Below are 19,825 nucleotides of genomic sequence, written 5' to 3' on the forward strand. Positions count from 1 at the left end.
AAGTGAACAATGTTATCCCATTAAAATTTTCATACACCTCTCTAAGCAAATGTGCCTTAGAAAGAATCCCATCAACAGCCTACAAAATACAATTAAAGCATTTTTCAGGCAACCTCTCCCTACACCAAACCTCAACAAAACAAAGTGGTGGGAGTTTTAAAACTTGAATCAGCAGAGAGGCAAGTATGAGGACAGCAGAATGTATCTTATAGACCTTTTCTATCATACAATAATAGAAATGTCTTAAGCTAAATCTTGGTGGAACAACTTAAAACGAGTGTTATTCTATCACAAAGAGAATTTTGAGCTTCTTCATATTTATGCATATGAACTAAATTTTAAATTAAGCTTGAACATAATATAATTCTACTTTATTGGTGCTTAAGAAAGGTAAATAAAAATGGCAACTTTAACTGGCCACCCTGCTAGTACTCTCCATCTGCCCCTAACCTCCAGAGCTAAGATAAATGTGTTTTCGGCAGAATTAACCACTAGGTTTTCCTTGAAACCTAACCATTACACACGATAAGGATGCGGAAATAAGTTATATATTAATGAAAATTAAATAAGTTAGTGGGAATTCATTTTACACAAAGTATAAAATAATTTCTTAGCAATTAACTCCCCATCCCACCCCAAAGAACTACAAGCATTCATATCCTTTCACCAAAGTTAAGTAGGTCTTAAAGGATTAATAGAGTCAAATACATTTTTCTTTCATAGATTATGTTTTCCTAATGCAGTACTATTCTGAATGAATTCTAGTCTGACAAATAAACCTTAAGATACTCCTGAAATTTCCTAAATCAAATAATCTGCTGCTATACATGGAAAGGAGGATTTCCTGGCTTTTCTGCCTTTTAAGTCCAACACAAATACTTTCTCCTCCATGAAGCCTTCCCTCATTCCCGTCAGCAGTGATCTTCCCCTTTGGACATTATATATTGTACACCATTTTGTACTTCAAATGCACTTATTATATATTATAGTTATCTTTGTATGTCTTTGTATGTCTTTTATTTCTCCTACTAAGACTGTAAGCTCCGTGGCAAGAGGGGACAGTCTCCTCTAAACTTTCTATTTCTTTCAATGCTCTGCACATAGTAGGCACTTGGTAAATGCTTGCTGAACAGGATATTCAAGATAGTAGTTTCATAGAAATCACAGAAACTTGAAAATGTTTGCAATTTTGCTCAACGCTACAAAAGAAATAAAATATGAACAAAATGATAAAAATACTAGTCTAAAAGGTCTTTTGTATGGCAGCTGTTTCCTTTTAAACATGGAAATATATAAAAACATACAGTAATATGGAGAGAAAAATTGGTATAGTGCTATAGCTTTCTAAAGTTTCTAAGCTTTAAAAATATTTTGAATATACTATTAGATAGATGGACTACAATTACAAAAAAAACCCCTATTATTTTCACCCCTGTCTGATAAACAATGACATTGTTGCAACCCTGTATTTCCTAGTTCCAGGATGTGAATTATCCAGATTATCATCAACCCTGGGAACACACACTGACCAGATGGCTTAATTTTTCTAGCTTATATTGTAGCAAAGAGCCAGCAACACCTAGCTTTGTATCAAAACCAAGGTTATGAAAAGAACTCTGTAAATGTGGGATATATTTCATATTTGGTTAAAAGCAAGGTTAAACTGTCTTTCCAAAATTCCAAGGTTTTTTTTTATTTTAAAATTACTTAGTATATGTACAAATAGATAACAGACTTCTCCTTTTAAACAAATCACTATTTTCTTGTTTTAAGTACTTAAAGTACCAAGAAGTGATCACAAAATGCAGTTCATAATTTAATTTTCCTTATAACATTTTTCCTAAATTACTGATTAATAATGATGGAATAAATTAATAGTTGAAATAAATTCCCTACAATCTGGGGAAATAAAATAATGTACACAGAGCAAAAATAAATAGCTCTGTTATGTTTGCATAATTTTTCTCTTGAAGCCTCATAATATAGTTGAGGTCTTTTTGCAAAATTACAGCCATAGAAATGTAGTTCAATTACTTTCCAGTGCGCTAAACATAAACTAAATCACCATTTTTTACCCCTGTGCCTGTGTGTTGATCATCTTCATCTGACTGTTGCTCTGAGCCTTGTAAATTATTGTACTCATATTCAATAGGCTTGGGATAATTATATGGATAGCCATTATCATCAAAAAATCTTCGAAAAGTAAATTCATAGAAAGCATGTTCAGGATGCTTTCCATTCTTATACCATCCATTAAGAGTGTCATTTATATTCCCTTCATCATTATCCTCACTCCATAATTTATCTGGATCAACTGGGTCAAAGTTAGATGTATCTGTTGGGTGTGTGATTTTCGGAATGTATGAAGCAGACTGCTGTCTCAGATCACTAGAGAAATCAATTGCTTTAAAAAATGGATGAGCTTTTATTTCATCAGCACCATTCTTCCCTAAGCGGTCTTCTGGTCCTCGACAAAGTTTAATAATTAGGTCAGAGGCTTCTGGACTCAGTTTAGCTTGCTGTGGAATGTGAAGAGCTGTTTGCCAGTTGATAACCTTGAAATATAAAGAAAAAAAGAAGCTACTTTAGACAACTAATAAAATTTTTACCCCCAAAACATGAAATACAGCAGTTAATAAACACATCAGCTGAACTCCCTGGAGAAAAAATGCTATGAAAATCTAATGGAGACTAATTTGATTGTGTATGTATGTATGCATGTATGCATGTATGCATGTATGTATGTATATGTGTATGTGTGTGTGTGTGTGTGTATATATATATATATATATATATAAAAAACACCTATATCAGATTGGTTTCTGTCTTGGGAAAGTGGGAGGGAAGGGAGGGAGGGAGAAAAATTTGGAACTAGAAATCTTATACAAACAAATGTTGAAAACTATCTTTACTAAGGGAGTAAAATATGATACATTTTCTATGTAACAAAATTCAACAGTAGTGAAATTTTAGACAGAAAGATGTTTTTAACCCTTCTTAGTCCTGCTCCTTTATACTCTAATACAAAGTTGTATGTAGGTTTTATTTTAAATAGTTTTCAATCATTCAAAAGCTGGGGCAAAACGTCTTTTTTCCCCATATAAACATTTTATTATTTTCCAGTTACATTTAGAGATAGTTTTCAACATTTGTTTTCAAAATTTTCTCCCTCCCCCCTCCCCAAGACAGCAAGTAATCTAATATAGGTTATGTATGTACAATCACATTAAACATACTTCTGCATTAGTCATGTTATGAGAGAAGAAACAGAGCAAAAAGGAAAAACCTCAAAAAAGAAAAACAACAAAAAACAATAGAAATAGTATGATTCAATCTGCATCCATATTCCACAGTTTGGGGGGGTTTTTTTTGGATTTGGAGAGCATTTTCCATCATGAGTCCTTTGGAACTGAAGAATCAATTCTATCATAGTTGATCAACACATAATGTTGTTGATACTGTGTACAATGCTCTCCTGGTTCTGCTAATTTCACTCATCAGTTCATGCAAGTCCTTCCAGATTTCTCTGAAATCTGCCTGCTCATAGTTCCTTACAGCACAATAGTATTCTATTATATTCATATGCCACAATTGTTCAGCCATTCCCCAATTGATGGGCAACCTCTCAGTTTCCAATTCCTTGCCACCACAAAAAGAGCAGCTATAAATATTTTTGTATATGTGGGTTAGGGCCAAACTTCTAATAATGATCCTTTCCATAATTAGCTAACCAACAGCTAGGTGAGGTGGCTACTTGGAGCAGTGGATAGAGCAATGAACCTGGGGTCAGGAAGAACTTCAGGCACTTACTAGCTGTGTGACTCCGGGCAAGTCACTTAACTTTTGTCTACCTCTGATTCTTCAACTGTAAAATGGGATAATAACTTTATCTTCCAGGGTTGTTGTGAGGATCAAATGATATAATATTTGTAAAGTGCCTTGAAAACCTTAAATTGCTATACAAATGCCAGTTATTTGTTATTTTACACTGGTCCTTGGACAAATAACTATAGTCAGTTAAACAGACTCTAACTCAGAGGCTGACATGGTAGTTATCTGCCAGAGGCTGAAGTCTGCTGGCGTGGTCTCTGAGATCTAATTGATATCTTCTGCCATGGTGAAGCATCAGAATAGGACATTGGGGGAAGTAACTGTTGGTTTATAGAGAATATTTCAGTATTTCAAGAATGTATGAATTGGTCAATATGGTGCCACTTTCTACTTGATGTTCATTATAATCCATCTATAATTCAAAAGATGGCTTTTAAGGTTTCCTTTGGCTCAAAACCCCAATACCAAAAGTCCAACTTTGTGATACGCCCGATCTGAACTCAGCTAGGCTAAGCCCCAGACAACAGACATAAAACCCAGTAAGTACTTGAAGCCTTTCTAGCTTACTAAGACCTGCCAGTAATTGTACTCCATTAGCATAGTTTTTCAGAACCCTTAGTGGTAACCACCATTCCATGATGAAGTAGACCTTAAGTAACCTCCTAGATAATGAAAACTTTTTATCATTCAACCTTTTCTTTGATGACTTGATTGTTATTTTGAAAATCCATTATTGTAGTACTATGTAGTAATAATAGTTATGGTGCTGTTTTTACTTTTTTTTATGGCTCTTTTGTACATCTGCCATCATTGTGTGTGCTTTTAATAATCTCTTCCTCCTCCTCCTGACCAATTTGTTGCTATTAATAAATTATACACTAGGAAACCAAAAAAATAAATGTTAGGAAATATTAAATAAGATTTATGACTGGGCATACAAGTTGACATGCAATAAGATAATATTATATAGGCCTTTACTTACCTTCATTTGTGTTTCTAATGGTGTCTGTGCCAGGAAGGGAGGTTGCCCCACCAACATTTCAAAAAGAATTACACCAACACTCCACCAATCACACAACTGTGTATAGCCTAAAATAAAATGCCAGTATACTACATTAAAGGAAGGTTATACATATACAGATCCAATTACAATAATAATTGAGAAATAAATATCATTAAGCACAAGAATAGTAAGTTATAAAAATGCTTTGTTTTGTCGCATAGATTTCAATAACATGAACATTTTTATTACAAATCTGATAAAGTAAGTTATGTTCTAAAACAGGTTCTCTTTATTCTATATTAATATAGCTCTTATAAATCAATAGCAAAAGGTATGGTACCTGTTCGTAGCAACACTTCTGGAGCGATATAATTGGGAGTCCCAACCAATGAATGTGCCAGGCAACGTTGGTGCTGGCGTGCTGCTCTTCTCTCTAGAGGTTTCAGTCTGTCACCACATCGACAGTTGGCTGGGTCACCCCATTCATTACTGAAATCCATGCTATCTTGACGTGGATGGTCACCTGTATAAGATGAAAAACATTCAGGAAGCTACTTGGTAATAAGGGTAAGACTTAATTAATGGGGCAGCTAGGTGGTACAGTGGATAGAGCACCAGCCCTGGATTCAGGAGGACCTGAGTTCAAATCCGGCCTCAGACACTTAACACTTACTAGCTGTGTGACCCTGGGTAAGTGACTTAACCCCAATTGCCTCACCAAAAAAAAAAAGAATTAAATGAATGAATTGAACTAAACTTTTTGAAAAATTCAGGGTTCTAATCCCACCTCTGATTCTTACAAGCTAGGTGATCTATGGCAAATCACTTATCCTTCTTAGGCCCCACTTTCCTCAACTCTGAAATGATAAGTTTAGACTATATGGTCTGGGGCTGCTAGGTGGCACAGTGGATAGAGCACCGGCCCTGGATTCAGGAGGACCTGAGTTCAAATCTGACCTCAGACACTTAACACTTACTAGCTGTGTGACTCTGGGCAAGTCACTTAACCCCAACTGCCTCACCAAAAAAAAAAAAAAAAAAAGAACAAATAGATTATATGGTCTATGAAGGCTCTTCTAGTATGGGGTTTATGAACCTCTGATCAACAATATTATTCTCTTCATGTATCAGTTTAACAGGAGACACAATGTTTGCCACTTCAAAGGTGACAGCTAGATATTAACTATACTCTTTAATGATGTTATGGCTGTCTGAGATAAAGTTACAGGGCAAATCTGGAGGTTGGATAAAGAGGACAGCAAGAAACTCATCCACAAAGAATGGACAGCAATGGCCCTGTGGTCATCCTCTAGCTAATTATTATCCATGTTCCATCCCACTTAGGCAAGGGCTCTTTTCTATATAGTCTCTCAGTGATCTCATCAACAACCATGAGTTCAACTATGCTCTCTGCAAATGACTCCCCTATCTATAGATCTAAAATTCATCTTTCTTGTGAACTCTAGACCGGGAACACCAAATGTCAATAGCATATCTACAAGCAGGTGTCCCCTATGCATTTCAAACTTTCTGTGTCCAAAGCAAAAAAATCATTTTTCCCTCAAACTCTCTTCCTGATTTTATTTCTGCTGAGGCACTGCCAACTTCCCACTACCATCCTTCCAGTTACTCAGGTTTGCAGTCTCAACTATTCCCAGTCTCTCCTATTCAATTAACTGTCAGGGGTCAACAGTTTAGACCCTCTACAGATCTTATAGATCTCTCCACTTACATGGCTATCATCTAAGATTAGGCCCACATCACCTATCACCTGAACCTGTCACAACAGTGTCCTAATTAATCTCTTAGTCTCTGTCCCTTCTATAAGAACTCTTTCGGCACAGTTGTCAAAGTGACATTTCTAAAATATAGGTCTGAGGATCTTTTATTGCTCAAGAAGATGCAGTGGCTGACTCTTGCCTCTAGGAAAATACAAATTCTTATTTTGGTCTTTGAACCTTTCACTTTCTGGCTCCTACTTGCCAGTGTTATTTCACAATATTCTACTTCACAAATTAAATTGTGCATTACAGACAAACTTTGTGGTCCCCCCAATGTGACTCTCCACCTCAAACCATTTCCTTATTTTTATACAGGCTATTTCTGATATATTTCCTCAACTTCACCTCAGTGAATCCCTACATCCCTCCAAAGCTCAGCTAAAGTACCACCTTTTACAGAAAGCCTATACTGATCCCTCCAGTTGCTAATGTCCTAACCCTAGGAAATAACTTTATGTTTATTTTGTATTTAATTTTCCGTTCACAAGTTCCATTCTGGGGCAGCTAGGTGGTGCAGTGGATAGAGCACCGGCCCTGGAGTCAGGAGTACCTGAGTTCAAATCCGGCCTCAGACACTTGACACTTACTAGCTGTGTGACCCTAGGCAAGTCACTTAACCCCAATTGCCTCACTAAAAAAAAAAACAAACACAAGTTCCATTCTTATCTACTTTGGAAAAAAAAGGCTACTTGAATGCAGAAATGGTTTTTTATTTGTCTTTGTATCCTCAAAGTCTAGCTCAGTATTAGGCACAAAGCAGGCAATTTAATGCTTGCTGAATGAATAAATTAAGCTCAAAGTACTGAAAAAATCTGAAAGCCAAAAGATTCAGCATGAGACATGTATCAAGTGTTAGTACCATTTAGTAAGGTAAAAAATTAAATAATCTCTCTAATATTAAGTGATCAGTAAATATAGACTTATAGGCAAGATAAACTTTTTCAGGAGACTTCTTACTATTTTAAACAAGCTTAAAACTAAAACTATGATGATGGAGAATGCTGATACAAGTTCAAGCATCTGTTGCACCAATTAAACTGTCTTCATTTCATTTACCCATAGTCATAAAAATATAATTTTGATAAAAGAAGGATCCTCCAGTAGAATTCAAACTTTTTACTGGCCTAGATGAGGAACTAAAAACTAGAGGAGTTAAGTGATTAACAATGAACTTGTGAGACGATATATATTTAAGACCCATTCACTAGCGCTTTTATGCTAGATCTTTTATTTTTTGCTGCCTTGGCTTTCCTATCTGTAAAATGAGGAAAATGATACTTGTATATTACCTATCTCACAATGTTGTTGTGAGCACTAGGTAAATTTGAGTAGTTACTATGAAGACAGTTACTACTATTATCCAAAGTTTATAAGGCAGAGAGAGAACTGGAAGCCAGGGTTCTTAACTTCTACTTTTTTAACCTCTCCACTATATCACCCTGATTCACCAGTCCATATTAGTATATTAGTACTGATGAATGAAAATAGTTTTTATGATTTTTACTTACCACTCTGATAGTATTTAGAATCATGCGTCCATCGAAAGCCTGTACAGAGGCCAAAGTCAGTCAGTTTGATATGACCATCACGATCAATCAAAATGTTATCAGGTTTAATGTCCCTATGAATGAAACCCATTTTGTGAACACTTTCAACAGCACAGGTGAGTTCTGCTATGTAGAACCTTGCCAAATTTTCTGGAAAGATACCCATTCTAATTAGCAGGCTCATCATATCACCCCCAGGAATGTAGTCCATTACAAAGTACAAATTGTCTTTATCTTGGAATGAATAGTACAGGCGAACTACCCATTCGTTGTCAGCCTCTGCAAGAATATCTCGCTCAGCTTTGACATGAGCAACTTGATTTCGAAGCAGCACATCTTTCTTCCGAAGAGTTTTTGTTGCATATAAAGCATTAGTATCCACTTTTCTTGCTAGACAAACTTCACCGAATGCACCTATTCCTAGTGTCTTTATCTTCACAAACATGGATTTGTCCATTTTAGCCCTTTTAAGGCGGATGTAATTAGACTCCTTCTGGCAAAGCATCTTTCTCATTTGATCCTGGGCGTCTTGGGATAACCCAACCTAAACAAACAAACAAAGTATTAGATCCTGAAACTGAGAGACTTCCCCCTACTGTATTTATTATACATTTAGAAATATACAGAAAAATCAGGCATGTAACTTGAAGGTTAAATGTGGAGAAATTTTTAATAAAGCATGTTAGAAATCTATAAGACACAAGAGAAAATTAAATGTCAGATGTGCATTTCAAGAAATAATTAAAACATGATTTACAAGGTGAGTGTGCTGACAGGGTTCTGCTATTAGGAACAAGGACAGGGTAATGATGATCAGCTTTCTTACCCTCCCTAAGTTACTTGCCCAAAGAAAAGGTTCCCATTGCTAAGCCCCACAAGAGACATCTTTCAACATGCATTCTCATCTGCCCCTCCATGCATATTCCATCCCAAATCATGACTAAACTGTGAGAGACACTCACCGTCCATAAAATGCCCTCTCTTTGTGGTGTGCCCAAGCCCTCAAATACCCCTCTCTCTTATTCGAGGTGGCCCACTTTGTCTTTCTATCCAATGCTGTGAAACAGGTGGTGATTGCTGCTTCTCCCATGTTCTCCTTCTCCCATGAAGAGAAAAAGTTTCACCCCAGCTTGGTTGCTTCTTCTGCAACTAATGTATTAAGAATGAAAGTAGGCAGGGGCAGCTAGGTGGCGCAGTGGATAAAGCGCCGGCCCTGGAGTCAGGAGTACCTGAGTTCAAATCCGGCCTCAGACACTTAACACTTACTAGCTGTGTGACCCTGGGCAAGTCACTTAACCCCAATTGCCTCACTAAAAAAACACAAAAACAAAAAAAAAGAATCAGAGACTAGGGGGCAGCTAGGTGGCATAGTGGATAGAGCACTGACCCTGGATTCAGGAGGACCTGAGTTCAAATCCAGCCTTAGACACTTGACACTTACTAGCTGTGTGACCCTGGGCAAGTCACTTAATCCCAATTGCCTCACAAAAAAAAAAAAAAAGAAAAGAAAACAAAAAAAGAAGAATGAAAGTAGGCAGCTCCTCCCAGCCTAACCATCTTTTAATCACCACTTTCAAAGAGAAGCAAGACAGCAGTTTTTAATAATCAGGTTTCCCCTTTAACTTTTTAGGGAACTAAAATAAGGATGTTCTTGAAGGTTCTATGTTAAAGTATAACAGGAAGAATGCTTCTTTCCTGATTAAAAAGGATGTTTGGGGGGTTTCTGGTCACTACACATATTTTAGGCTCATTCATTAACAAATATTGTAAAACAATATTCAGTCCAATGCAAGATAATATAGGAAGGGGAACAAGAAAAGATCAGCTTTAAAACTTTTAAAAAAAGAACTTAGCAAGGGCAGGTAGATGGCACAGTGGATAAAGCACAGGCCCTGGATTCAGGAGGACCTGAGTTCAAATTTGGCCTCAGACACTTGACACTTACTAGCTGCGTGACCCTGGGCAAGTCATATAACCCTTATTGCTTCCCCCCCCCCCCAAAAAAAGAACTTAGTAGGTAGAAACTTAAGCGGGAATGACAACTTCCTTCTCTGCTAATACATAAAAAATAACTAAAAGCTCTATACAGAAATGGAATTCAACTTTAAAAATTAGAATTAAGAAAATTTAAGACTAAAGACTAGTTAAAATGTAGCAACCTCATGCTTCTGTTATGATGCACATTTTCATGCAGTTTTTAAAAGGGTGTCATGCTAGTCTTAATATAGAACTTTTGCTCTGAAATCTTACTTGCCTACACAGTAATGGAGGCTACAGAAGTCAGCAAAGCTTCCAACACCTTAATAGTTTAAATCAGCTATTAGTGAAAGTGAAGAGGAAAAAGGAAAAATAAACTAAGAAAATAAACCTAGACAGACTTTAGTAAGAAATCTTACTTGCTAAAATACAAAAAGGTCAAACACATTTAAAAGGCACTTATCAAAACAAAATTCAGTTGCTAAATAAAAATATTGTGAAATTCACAGATTTAAAAATACAACTTAAAGCGAATGGCTTGATCAAGTCAAAGTGTTCCTTTCCACATGTTTTAAAAGCAGTAATTTGAAGACATAATAACTCATTATGGGGATATTTCAATAAATTCAAAATACATTATAGATTCTCAATATTAAAAGGACTATAATTGAGACAGAGAAATTTAATTCTGTACACAAGCTACTAAAACTACAAACACATATACAAATGAGGAAACCAACTAAATTAAAAGTAGAAAACCATAAACTACATCTTTAGACTGAGTGATATATCTTCATAAGAAAACAAAGTTACTGGTACTAGAAATGCAGCTGTTTAATTTTTTTATAATTAATAAATTAAATATATACATTGAATCTTTCTAATAAATTGAATGTTAGATGGAAAAATAAATGAAAGGACTTGCTTTGGCAAACTTTCAAATAAATTTAATAGGTTCTAACAATGAATAAAATGTCAATTTCAGAATTTTGCTAATTCAACTAAATGCTTAATAATTTAAAAAAGGACTCATGTTTCTGTTATTTTTAAATACAGCATAATATCATGCAAAAACTACATAGTGTAGGGCAGCTAGGTGGCGCATTGGATAAAGCACCAGCCCTGGAGTCAGGAGTACCTGAGTTCAAATCTGGCCTCAGACACTTGACACTTACTAGCTGTGTGACCTTGGGCAAGTCACTTAACCTTCATTGCCCACCAAAACAAAACTACATAGTGTAATGACATTTAGCTTGATGCAAGCCAAAATTCATGAAGGAATGCACAAAGTAACTAATAAATACAAAATGAAATGCTATGAAGTTTAAAAGAAGATTAAAATTAATCAAAATCAACTGATGTTATTTTATATTAGCCAATAATTTGAAATGTTAAATGCGTTGGGCAATATCATCTTTAAATAAACATGTATTCAGATGTTCACACAATTTCTAAGGAGATTTAAAAAAATGTTTTACCCGCATCATTTCATTCTCTAGTTGTTTCTTACGATGAAGACGTTGGTGATGAGACTTGAGTATGTTTTCCACATGCTGCTCCATGAAGAATTTAAATGCCTGAGGGGAGTAACTCTGAATACGAGATTCCCTTCTCTCTTCATCTCTCTTGTTTTTCCTAACAGGGACAGGTGAAGTTGTAATCTGTTTCTTTTCTTTATCTCCATTTTCAATATTTTCATAATTCTTTTCCCCCTCATCTTCCTTAGGTGAAGAAGGTTGATCCTCTTTGCTAGGTTTGGGAACTGATTCATATGTAGGAACAGATGAATTCTGATGTAGCAAATGTTTTGGATACGGTGGTGGAGGACCTTGATAATTTGGAGCCTCAGCAACAGGTGGCATAACTGCCATGGTTGAGGATGGCCCCTCAGAGAAGGGGATTGACTGTGTGGTTTGAATTGGCTGTGGAATCCAAGAAGGATGGGTAGGTGCTAAAGCAGTCTGGAGTTCTGGTTTTAAAACACGCATGCTTTTCACTGGCTGTTGAATAGGGGCTGGTGTAATAGCAGTTACTGTTGTGGCTGAAGGCTGAGAATTAGCAGAGTGACTTGGTCTATTTCCTAATGGGTTATTGAAAGAATTTGATCTCACCGGAATGTTAGGCTGCCATGCAGGGATCTCATGTCCACTACCAGGTGATGACTGGGGTGGAGCAGATGATGACTGAGGCCAGGATGTTTGTAATCCAGGTACAGTTATGTTATAAAGTTCCATATTGTGACTGTTTCTATTTGGCACCATCATAGATGTAGGAATGTTTCCATTTGTGTATGGTGAAGAAGTAGCAGGTCCCCCAGTTTGTATCTGTAAAGTACAAGGACTCTGACCATTGGTTGGAGATAAAGGATATGGAGGGGGTGGCTGACGATTCACAGAGCCACCAGGGACATTCTGATGCATCATAAAATCATTCTGACCACTGCCATTCTGAATTCCAGGTCTTCCTGATGGAAAGTTAAATTTGTTGTTAGAACTTTGCATGATGATTGGTTGCCTGCCAACAGGGACAGAATTAATGCCTCTTTGTCCCTGATTAGAAGGATTCAATGGGGAAGTGTTTAGAGGTGGTGGAGGGTAGCTATCTTGCCATGTCCCAGGTGGCACAGGAGAAATACGAGAAATCATATAGTCCATGTTCCCAGAATAACGTTTTGTTTGAGAATTTGGTTCCCATGACGAGGGTGGTGTACCTTTTGGAGGGGGAGTCTGTCCCCTTGGAGGTGGTGGAGGAGGGGTAATACTCCTTACTTGCGGAGGTGGTGGTGGGTTCACCCTCTGTCCATTGCCAGGATGACCCTGAGAAAATGCTGCTATACCAGATCCTGATAAAGGTCTTCCTACATCTGTCTGAGAGTTAGGACTTTCAGAGCGAAAAACTACACTTTCTCCAAGTGGTGGACCATGTCTTTGAGGGACCAAAGATTCTTTAGAACCTTTCCAGCTTTGTTTTCGGTTAACTGATTGCTGTACGTTCCCTGATGTCAAAAAACAAAAGAGATAAAACCATAGAATTTTTATAAATTTTGGTCCAGAATACTGTGACTATTATTAACTAAAACATGTACTTTTTTCTTAAAGTTATGATTGAAAACATTAGTGACTTTAAAATATCAATATGATTTATACTTAAAGAAAAGGCTAGAACAAATGGTAATAGCCAAGCACCAAATAAAATCGGAAATTTGCAATTACAAATTAATAAAATAAACAAAAAACAAAACATTTATGAAATAGTTTGTAAAGGGACCTGGGGACAGGGAAAAAAGCCTGTAAGTCAACCACAGCATAACCCAGTAGTAGTAATTTTGGCACAAACTGCACTTCAGCTCTTTAAGAACCTATCATTTTATTTGAGTATTACTGACATCAGAACAGATCACAATTCTTCTAGGCTTTGGTAGATGGTCCTTAAAAATTGCTGTGCCTGAAAACAATTTATCACTTAGGTGGTCAACATTATGGTAATGAGCCTCTCTGGCTGCTCAGATGAAAGACATACAATACCAATGCCAGGCCCATCCATACTCACAACTTAAATTCCATTGGCATTGCCTTTGAGAACTCAAGGCCATTTCCATGCCATGACGAGAAATTAGAGTAGAATTTAAAGGGCAAAATGATAACAAAATTATTCTAAATCATCCATATCAATTTCTAGAATTATAAAAAGTAATTTATTTTCTAAAAGCAAAGAAAAAACCTAAACACTTATGTGATAATGGAAACTACTTGATTAACGGAGAAAACCATTTGGATGAAAATACCTGGTGGCTTTGGGCCTCCATTAACGGGTCTAGCAGCAGCTGCAGCCATCTGTTCTCTTCGAGGATCTTGGCAACTCATTTTACTAATGAATTCAATTGTTGCTTCTATATTTTTATTGTTAGTTTGTCGAAGTGCTCGTATAACCATATCCTATAAGGAAGTTTAAAAAAAGGGAAAAACCTGAATTCTTCTAAACTGTTAAGAATAAATGTATTGTCTGGGATTTCTTATACATGACCATAATTTCAAACATAAGGACCTAATCACAGAAAATGGCCTATTAAAAAAACTACAGAATCTCATAATCCAAAACAATTTCTAACCATATTTGAGGTTTTTAATATCACTTGTTAATTATCATGAAATGAACTGCTTTCTATCTTTTTTTTTTTTTTTAGTGAGGCAATTGGGGTTAAGTGACTCACCCAGGGTCACACAGCTAGTAAGTGTCAAGGGTCTGAGGCCACATTTGAACCCAGGTCCTCCTGAATCCAGGGCCGGTGCTCTATCCACGGCGCCACCTAGCTGCCCCAGATCTTGCATCTTTGAATGTGAAATAAAAGCAATAATAATATTGTAATTAAGATAGAAAGCAGGGGGCAGCTAGGTGGCGCCGTGGATAGAGCACCGGCCCTGGATTCAGGAGGACCTGAGTTCAAATGTGACCTCAGACACTTAATACTTACTAGCTGTGTGACCCCGGGCAAGTCACTTAACCCCAATTGTCCTGCAAAAAAAAAAAAAAAAAAGATGCAAGATCTGTGATTTCATCAATTTGGTAAACTTATGGTATGGTGATTTCCTCCTCTTCCACATTGCCAGACTGGATTTGACTGAAACAAACAGAGGTTAAATAGTAAATTGGCCAGGGCAGAATATTGTATAGGTATCAAATGTTGGATTTTAGCTCTAATCTTCCAGCATTCTATTCACTTTGTTATGCTATTTCATATTCATATAAAAACTAAATGTCATTAATAATAGGATTTTGATTTGATTATTCAACCTGCTCAAGTGTTTTCAGAGAAGTAAGGCATTTTTATTAAGAACCTTCACCATCAAGAAAATTTATTAAGTGCCTGATGTAGCTATCTACAAAATATATAATTTTTTTTTTTTTGCAGGCAACGGAGGTAAAGTGACTTGCCCACGGTCACACAGCTAGTAAGTGTCAAGTGTCTGAGGCCGGATTTGAACTCAGGTACTCCTGAATCCAGGGCTGGTGCTTAACCACTGCGCCATCTAGCTGCCCCCTACAAAATATATAAAAGACAGTAGAAGATGATGCAGTGAGGTGCACTGATAAGCAATTTAGGGGTAGTTGAAAAAATACATTCTGGATGGCTGAGATTAAGGAGTTTAGTCATGGAATTTTCATATTTAAGTTAAACGGTGTAAGACTAGGACATATGATTGAATTCTGAAAAATATTTGAGGACCAACAAGGCTAGGGCCCTCTTTAATGCCACAGAAGCTAATTAAGTAGTAGACCAGAATGGAACTTTAGATCTCCTGACCCTTAATCTAAAGTTCTCTATATCAAGATGCCTCAGTCAGCTCTTCTCTGTTTTTATCTGGAATGGCTTCATATTGGAGACATTGTTTCAGGAGCTCTTTTAATTATGAGAAAATACCTAGACTAATATGTAAAGACTGCTACTAAAGGAGACTTAGAATAGCTATGTCCTTCTGCAGAAGGAATGGGTGAGTATTATAGCACAAGAAATTATAAAAGGAAATCCAGAAGGTATAAAGCAATTTGGGGAAAAACTAAAGGGTATCAACCACTAGGAAGAAATGAAAAGGCCATATATGAATAGGTAGCATTTAGGTAGACCTGTAAAGGGAGCCAGGGATCTATGAAGTAGAGGTAAAAAGGGAAGGTGAATAGCTTATGAAAAGGGATGAAAATGAGAGATAAAAAGGCATATAGAAGGAAAATCTAGTAGTCCAGTTTGTTTGAAATGGAGAATGTATGGAGGATAATAACGAGACCAGAGGAAAGTAGTAATCTGGGCTGAGTCCTGTTGGAGTCAGAAGTATTTTATCCCTGAGGCAATAAGGAGCCACAGAAGCTTCTTGAGGGGTGGAATGGCATGATCCAATCTGTGCTTTAGGAAGAGTAATTTGAGAAGGGACAGAATGCAAGTGGAGAGACAATTATGAAGTTTTATAAGTTAAACTGATTAGGAAGTCTTTCTTGCTTGGAATTTCCAGATAAGAAATAATAATTGCCTCCAACAAGGAGTAGTTATGTGACTGGTGAGAAGGGGGTGAATGCAATAGATGTTGCCAAGGTAAAAATCAACATGACTTGGCAACTGACAGGATATGAGTGGTCAATTTTTGAAGGGCAAGGTATTAATAGAGTTAATGAGTTTTCATAATTCAAAGCACTATACTTATGCAATGTAATCTTATTAATATTGTTATGATGACAATGGCTACAAAAATTCACATATGTATAGCATGTGGTAGCAAACAGTATCTTATCTTTTTCAAATTGTTTCTAAAATGAGGGATGTTATCAAAGAAATGCATGAGTGGAAAAAAACTGGGTTGGTTACAAGGATGAGGGATAATCAGTGAACAGCCTTTATTTATATTTCACTGGTATCCATGCAATATTAAAACACCAGGAAGGTATCAGGTATATTGGGTGAGTCCCTATGATGAATTTCTATGGGAGGACATGGACAAGAGTCACAAAGTATGGGTAGGCACGGATGGTTTGCAATCAGCATCATTGGAAGGAATATCCATGCTGATGAGATTATGGATCTGTTAAGAGCAGTGAAGTACATATTATTCTATATACATGGACTATAGACTAAGCTTCTTGAGTGTAGGAAGCATATTTTATGCTTTTCTTGTATTACTAGCAGTAGCAAGCATAGTGTTAGGCACAAAGATGCTCAATTTTTATGGTACTTTACAATTGCAAAGTGCTTTGCATATATTATTTCATTTGAACCTCATAACCTATGGAGACAGTTAATGGAGGTATCCAGATCTGTTTCACATATGGAGAAAATGAAGATCAGAGAAATTAGTGTCCTGTTCCTAATCTCTGTGGGAGAGAATGAAGAATTCCTGTTCTAACTCAGATAGTCTGGCCCATTCCTCATTTCCTTTCGGTGGAAGAAGGGGAAAAAGAATAAACATTTATATAGTACCTACTATGTGTCAAGCACTGTGCTTAGCACCCTATAAATATTATTTCATTTGAAGACTGCTAGGCCTCAACATATGCCCTGCCAGTACACCCTCCAGAAATGTGGTCACTGCCATCTGACTTGCTGATAGACCCTAAGGACCCCTGGGCCTTGCCATGTACTTTACTACTGAACTTTTAGAAATTCTGGGCCATCTACCAGTAGTTGAATCCTCCTTTAGATGTTGTCATGAAGATCAAATAAGATGATATTATAAAACACTTAGCATAGTGCTTGGCACATAGTAGGCTCTTCATCAATGACTGTTTCCTTTTTTTACTTCCTTCCCCTTTCTCTTCTCCATGGCTTCTTATTGTGCCACAGCACTTTAAGCACTTAACAAATAAGTACTTTTACATTTGCTTATTCATTCATTTAAATATTCATTCATTAGGTGACTTGCCCAAGTAAATGGTAGAGCTGGGTCTTAAATCTAGGTCTGATTCCAGTGCTTTCTTTGATTAAAAAGTGTTTATTAGTTCAATTATTTGTTTTTTGACCTACCAATTCTTTAAGATTAAATTATTTTATATCATTTACATTTGACCCCTTTCTTCAAAGGACCTTTGCTGATAGAAAATTTTTTAATTAGGACCCATAAAGCATGTGTTTCATATTTCCAATTTTCCATTGTGCTTTGAGATTTTTATGCCCTAGCAAGGGGTTGGAAAATTATATATAGGTAGAGGATCAAATCTGCATTCTCCCCCAGCTAAGAATGGCTTTTATCCTCTTAAATATAATAAAACTTTATATTTTAAAATGTAAAATCATTCTTGGGTTAACTTTGGCTTGTATGTCATAGTTTGCTGAACCATCCCCTAGTACATGGAAAATTTTGTAAAGTTATCACATATAGCTAAGACATACGTATAATCTTTCTGATTCCTAGTCAGTAACTGCCAGAAATCTATCTTATCTAATTTTCTAAAATTCTATTCAGTTCTTAACTTCTTTCTGCTTATCTTTTTGGTTAGATTTGTCTAATTCTGAAAGGGGTAGTACATTGAAGTCCTCAACTATTTAGTTGTTTTGTTTTGGTTTTTGCAGGGCAATGAGGGTTAAGTGACTTTCCCAGGGTCACACAGCTAGTAAGTGTCAAGTGTCTGAGGTCAAATTTGAACTCAGGTCCTCCTGAATCCAAGGCTGGTGCTCTATCCACTGCACCACCTAGCTGCCCCAACTACTTGGTTTTGCTATATTTTCCCCATGTACTTTAATCAAATTTTCCTTTAAATACTTTGACTAGTCATGTGATTCTATACACTGTAACGATTGGAATGACGCCATCTGCTGGAGACTTACTGTAGAAAAGTTCTGCCATGAAAGGAAGGTCTTTGAGGGCAAGAACATGTGTTTTTTCTTTGGCGTCAGGAAGTGATGTTTGCTGGTGGGAGGAAGAAGGGGGGAGCCTGGCACTCTCTCTCGCTCTCTTTCCTGAGGACTCCAATGGAGAAGGGAGCTAGAAATGTGCTCTCCCTTTAATAGATATGAATGTAGGCCTTTCTCTCTCTCTTTACCAAATTCTTATTCTCCTTAATAAATGCTTAAAAGCCTAACTCTTGCTAAAGTTTATAATTTATTGGCGACCACTCATTAGATATTTTAGACAGAATAGCTATAATTTTAGCCCTTAACAATACATATTATCTTTTCCCCAGCAGCATTCAAAAGGGAGAATCTGAGACCAATAAGGTCTTTTTGTTGCTTTTTTTTTCCCTTTGGCCCATCATTATGGGATTAAAAATGTGCTATTCTGGGGGTGCCTATTACATAAATTAATTCATAAAATTCATATGAAAAAACCATACTTACCCCTGAACCTCTCCTACATCTCTTTTTGTTTTAATTTTTAATACTTCAAAAACTATGAGTTATGAAATGTATATGAAAAAGCAATAATAACTGGATAAATAACAAGTAGGATAAACTGTTTCTCCTCTATAGTTTGGTTATACACCTCATAAGCCTTCTACTAATGCTGTCTCCCTACCTCTTTTCCTCCCCCCCAATTCATGAATATTAAATGATTTTGTTTTTAAAAGTTAAAATCAAATCTTGACTTCTTTTATAGTCTATTGTGGGGACTATCCATGGTCAAATTTAATATAACCTCTATTTCACCCCAAAAGTTTCCAATCATAAAATGTGTTATCAGGAACTAGAAGAAAATTTAATATTAGCCTAAAAGAAAAGATATCTAGGTCTATCAAGGAAAAGCCACAAAATAGATTCTCAGTATTAATAATAGAGACTTTCATGTAACATTTGAATTTTTTTTTAATAATGACAAGACTGAAAGCTGTCCACCAACAAAAATTTATAATCCCCTAGTACTGAGCATACCAGCTGGTTTCTTCAGATATCATTGTAGGGGCAGCTATGTGGCGCAGTGGATGGAGCACTGGCTGGCCCTGGAGTCAGGAGGACCTGAGTTAAAATCCAGCCTCAGACACTTAACACTTACTAGCTGTGTGACCCTGAGCAAGTCACTTAACCCCAACTGCCTCACTAAAATAACAAAAACAAAAAAATCAGATATTACTGTAATCTCTCCCTTATACAGTTATTTTTACTTCTATACTGGTTACCTAGCTCATCTTCCTACATGTTCACACAATCAACTCTCCTCCCTCAACTCTCCTTCTCCTTGCACCTGTGGCTATACTGAATTTCCCTAAATCCA

At 36.5% G+C, this 19,825-nt stretch overlaps 1 protein-coding gene across 1 annotated transcript in view; it reads right to left on the reverse strand.

Moving 5' to 3' along the window:
* Positions 1-1,008: 1,008 nt before the first annotated feature.
* The window catches only part of LATS1 (large tumor suppressor kinase 1), a 35,666-nt gene continuing 16,849 nt past the window's right edge, over positions 1,009-19,825 (reverse strand). The window contains exons 3-8 of the mRNA XM_044004268.1: positions 13,924-14,074; positions 11,618-13,134; positions 8,124-8,706; positions 5,175-5,357; positions 4,814-4,920; positions 1,009-2,555 (exon numbers count right to left, since the gene is read on the reverse strand). Of these exons, the coding sequence (XP_043860203.1) occupies positions 2,046-2,555; positions 4,814-4,920; positions 5,175-5,357; positions 8,124-8,706; positions 11,618-13,134; positions 13,924-14,074 (3,051 nt within the window). The 3' untranslated portion in view covers positions 1,009-2,045. The remainder of the gene's footprint in view (positions 2,556-4,813; positions 4,921-5,174; positions 5,358-8,123; positions 8,707-11,617; positions 13,135-13,923; positions 14,075-19,825) is intronic.

The sequence above is a fragment of the Dromiciops gliroides genome, chromosome 4 (assembly GCF_019393635.1).
Source record: "Dromiciops gliroides isolate mDroGli1 chromosome 4, mDroGli1.pri, whole genome shotgun sequence".
In the NCBI taxonomy this organism is placed as follows: Eukaryota; Metazoa; Chordata; class Mammalia; order Microbiotheria; family Microbiotheriidae; genus Dromiciops; species Dromiciops gliroides.